The sequence below is a fragment of the Ctenocephalides felis genome, unplaced genomic scaffold (genome assembly GCF_003426905.1).
Source record: "Ctenocephalides felis isolate EL2017-DRISC unplaced genomic scaffold, ASM342690v1 CF-g0.4_SCAFFOLD_02656, whole genome shotgun sequence".
Classification (NCBI taxonomy): Eukaryota; Metazoa; Arthropoda; class Insecta; order Siphonaptera; family Pulicidae; genus Ctenocephalides; species Ctenocephalides felis.
The window spans coordinates 1-3575 of record NW_020538810.1 but is presented as its reverse complement, the minus strand read 5'-3'; the positions used below and the strand labels follow the sequence as shown (position 1 = coordinate 3575).

Below are 3575 nucleotides of genomic sequence, written 5' to 3'. Positions count from 1 at the left end.
TCATTACATCTTTGAATTCATTAATTATAGAAGTTAGTGCTGAAAGCTCTTGAGACTGGTTATTATTTACTTGAGGTTTTAATACTTGGGAATAGCTCATGTTCTGTGGATTATAAGTTGTTGGTGATGTACGTACCCTGGGAGATGACGGTAACGAATTAATGTTCTCATGGTGTTTTGGATATTGGATTCTCGTAGTGGCGGTAGTTGGCTGGTTTTGTATGGTTTGATGGTTGGATTTTCTTCTGTTTTTGTCAAGGTTGTGAAAAAATTCGCAACCTTTATAGTTTGCAGGATGTGCTCCGCCACACAAGAAGCAGCACGCTGGGGTGTCCTTGGTTTTTTTACACTTCGATGTAGGATGAGGGTCACCACATTTTACGCAGGCGTAAGGGCGATTGCAATACGTCCTTGAGTGGCCATAGAGCTGACATCTATGACACTGGATGATATCTCTTGATCTCCTTGGAGGTTCGAAGTTTACTATCTGATTCATCAATTTGTTGATCTTATAAATAGTGGAGTTGCTGGGTGCAGGTTCTAAATCAACAAAGAAAATGTTTAAGGGTTTTTTTGTTATACGATGCTTCAGGTTATTAATGCTTCTGACTTTATGTCCATATTTTTCGATAGCAACTTTAATGTCATTGACATCTGTCGTAAAATGAATATATTTGAGCACTACTCGGTACGACCTCTCAGTACTAAGTTGGTATGTGTGAAATACGACTTTACTTTCCTGCATAAACTTTACTGCATCCTTATATACATCCGGTTTGAACACATTAATCTTGATCATATTGTTGGCTAAGGTTTTTGAAATATATTGGTCTGATTTTAATACAACACTGAGTGATCTCATCATGTCCGGATAGTCGACGACGTTATAAATGTAGATTGGTGGAGGCCTCACAGTTTTAGCAACCGAGCTGTCAGGTAAACCCGTATTGTCGTTAGTGGTATTGCGTGATCTTTCGGGAGTATTATTTGATAATATACTGTATCTATTTGATAGTTGTATCTCGGTGTAACCAGTATTATCGGCGTTAACTTTACGCTTCTTATTGTTTGATGGTGAAACTACTACTTGCCACTTGTTAGGATTGACCAGAATGTAATTGTATGAACTGTCAAAACTGTCGTTGATACTCATATTAGTCTCGCTTGATATGTTGTTTAAATTTTCCAGCGTACTTGTTGATTCGTAAGATTTTTCTGACAAACATTCACTATCCATTACTGTATGATTCATTTCACTTGCATTTGTATTGTCACTATCACCGTACAATATATTCATCGCGGTAGCAACTGTATTACCGATAACACCACACGTAGTCGGATTATTGTTCGTCGATTGATCTATGACCTGTCCTCGGGTCGTACAGGTACTCGGATTAGCGTCCGGCGGTCGGACTCTGACCTGTCCACTGGTTGAACAGGTACTCGTACTAGGGTCCGGCGGTCGGCCTAAGGCCTGCCCGTAGGCCCTCGATTGCATAACTCGGATTAATATTAAACGATGTGCTCACTACGGTGTCTGGCACAAGACTGTACTACATGAAATGAAGACAAATTTAGGCAGATATCTATTTCATTGTATATCAACAATATTAATAGTCAACTAGGCCTCTTTACTAATTGTGATATTTAGGCAATGCCTCGAAAGTCTATTTTCATTTTGGATTTAAACCTTATGGTTGCTAGAGCTAGACCATGAATCATGACCACTTGCGCCTACTGTAAAATATTGTTTTTAAGAAGAATTTGAAAGATAAAACGCTTAATATGTAAAGCAAATTTATTCATAATTATTACACGTTTTAATACAAGACATAGATTGTTGTTGAAGTAATTTTAATTAAAAATTTTCAAACAAAAGTGTAGGCACGAATGAAATTTCTAATGCTTGGAGAAGCAACTCGTGAGTACACACCCGGAGAGTTTTCTTTGGCGCATCCAGCGCCCCAAGATACAATTCCCACAAGAGTTTTGTTACTGTTAACTAATGGACCGCCGCTGTCCCCCTGGCAGGAATCTTGGGCACATCTCCTTTGTACTCAGCGCATATCATGCTAAAATGTACAGACAATTAAAAATAATAAATGTTAAATTATTTAAATATTTTTATTTTGCCTTGTGGCAAACTACTTACTTATCAGTTACTGTATAACGACCTTCGTAATCTTTTTTGCATGTAGCCGTATCTATTATTGGCACCGTGACTCCTTTAAGAGTTTCAGATACGACCTCAACATCTTGCTGCAAAATAATCATATATTAATATATCATTATTATTACCTTACCTTCATTAGAATGAACTGCTTATAGTTTACCTGTAAATATCCCCATCCCGTTACAGTAACTTTTTCCCCGCGGGTAAAACGGTTTCTTGTGGAATTAAACCTATCGAACGAATTGATCCACTGTTTAAAGGCAGGAGATTGCAAAAAAACTAAGGCAGCATCGTTATTATGTGTTTTTGTATTGTAGTTTGGATGAATTATATGGAATATAATTTTATCACTGTTCCTCCATTATATACGTCGCTACTTCCAGCTCTGATTGTAACATATCGAGGATTAATCTGTCTGTAATAAAGATATAAATACTCAAAACTTTATGACAATTTGCTAACACTTCAACTCAGAATTTAACTCACTTTGGCCAACAGTGTGCAGCAGTTAAAATCCAGTCCTTAGTTAAAATCGTTCCACCGCAGAAATGTTGTGGCGGATCATATATTTGTAAAGAAACTTGCCACCCATAATCCTCAATACTTACATCCTCACCTCCGACAATGCGATTTGTTAAGGAGGTCCGGCGAAATTTACCCGGGTCTAAAATATTAGATTTGATCATTAGTTATTTTTCTTTTTACAAAGATTTGATTACAAATATTAATTTAAATGATCTCACTACAGACACTACTTTTAATTACTAATTTTTTATACTGTTCTATTTAGTAGGATTTGCTTCAAGAATAGCTATAATTTTGTACGAAAAGTAGTACTTAAGTGTACTATAAGAATTTTTAAAATTGTAATTTAAAATCTTCTACGGTTTGTGTCTGATACTTTGGTGAACATGAATTGAATACTTAGTTTTGCTGATCGATTTTTTAGAGATTTTTGTCCCCCCTCGCCCTTGGTGGTACGTCGTCACATTTAGATTTACCCCCCCCCCCTTCCCCAACAAACATCACGTGTATTTTTAGTTACGTAAAATTTTCCGAACGAAGTTTTCGAATTAATCGTTTATTTATTTACGAAGAAAACGTCAAATTTCTGTTCTTTTTTGAAAATTTTGGTAAAAAATGAATACACGTGATATCTCACTGGACCCCTCCCCCTCCCACGTGATTTTTTTTTTTTTTTTTCGTTAAACCCCCCCCCCCAAAATCAACGCTTCACGTGATTAATGGACGCCTCCTTAGTTATTTTTTTTCAGTAATACCTATATTCAAGAACTTGTAATAGGATTTATAAGCTTACAAATCGTTTTTTAACTTCCCGTAGGTAAGTTATAGTAATCGCAAAAAAATTGAAAATGAAAAATTTTTATATATCTTTACGTTT

General features: G+C 36.1%; 1 protein-coding gene across 1 annotated transcript; it reads right to left on the bottom strand.

Annotated features, from left to right (window-relative positions):
* Nucleotides 1-2002: 2002 nt before the first annotated feature.
* Nucleotides 2003-2837, bottom strand: LOC113381176 (trypsin 3A1-like; the record flags this gene model as incomplete). Its single annotated transcript, XM_026620150.1, has 4 exons — nucleotides 2003-2072; nucleotides 2153-2259; nucleotides 2525-2588; nucleotides 2660-2837. Coding segments are annotated over 4 exons (419 nt in total), but the record flags the coding sequence as incomplete, so codon positions are not given.
* Between the last annotated feature and the right edge of the window lie 738 nt (nucleotides 2838-3575).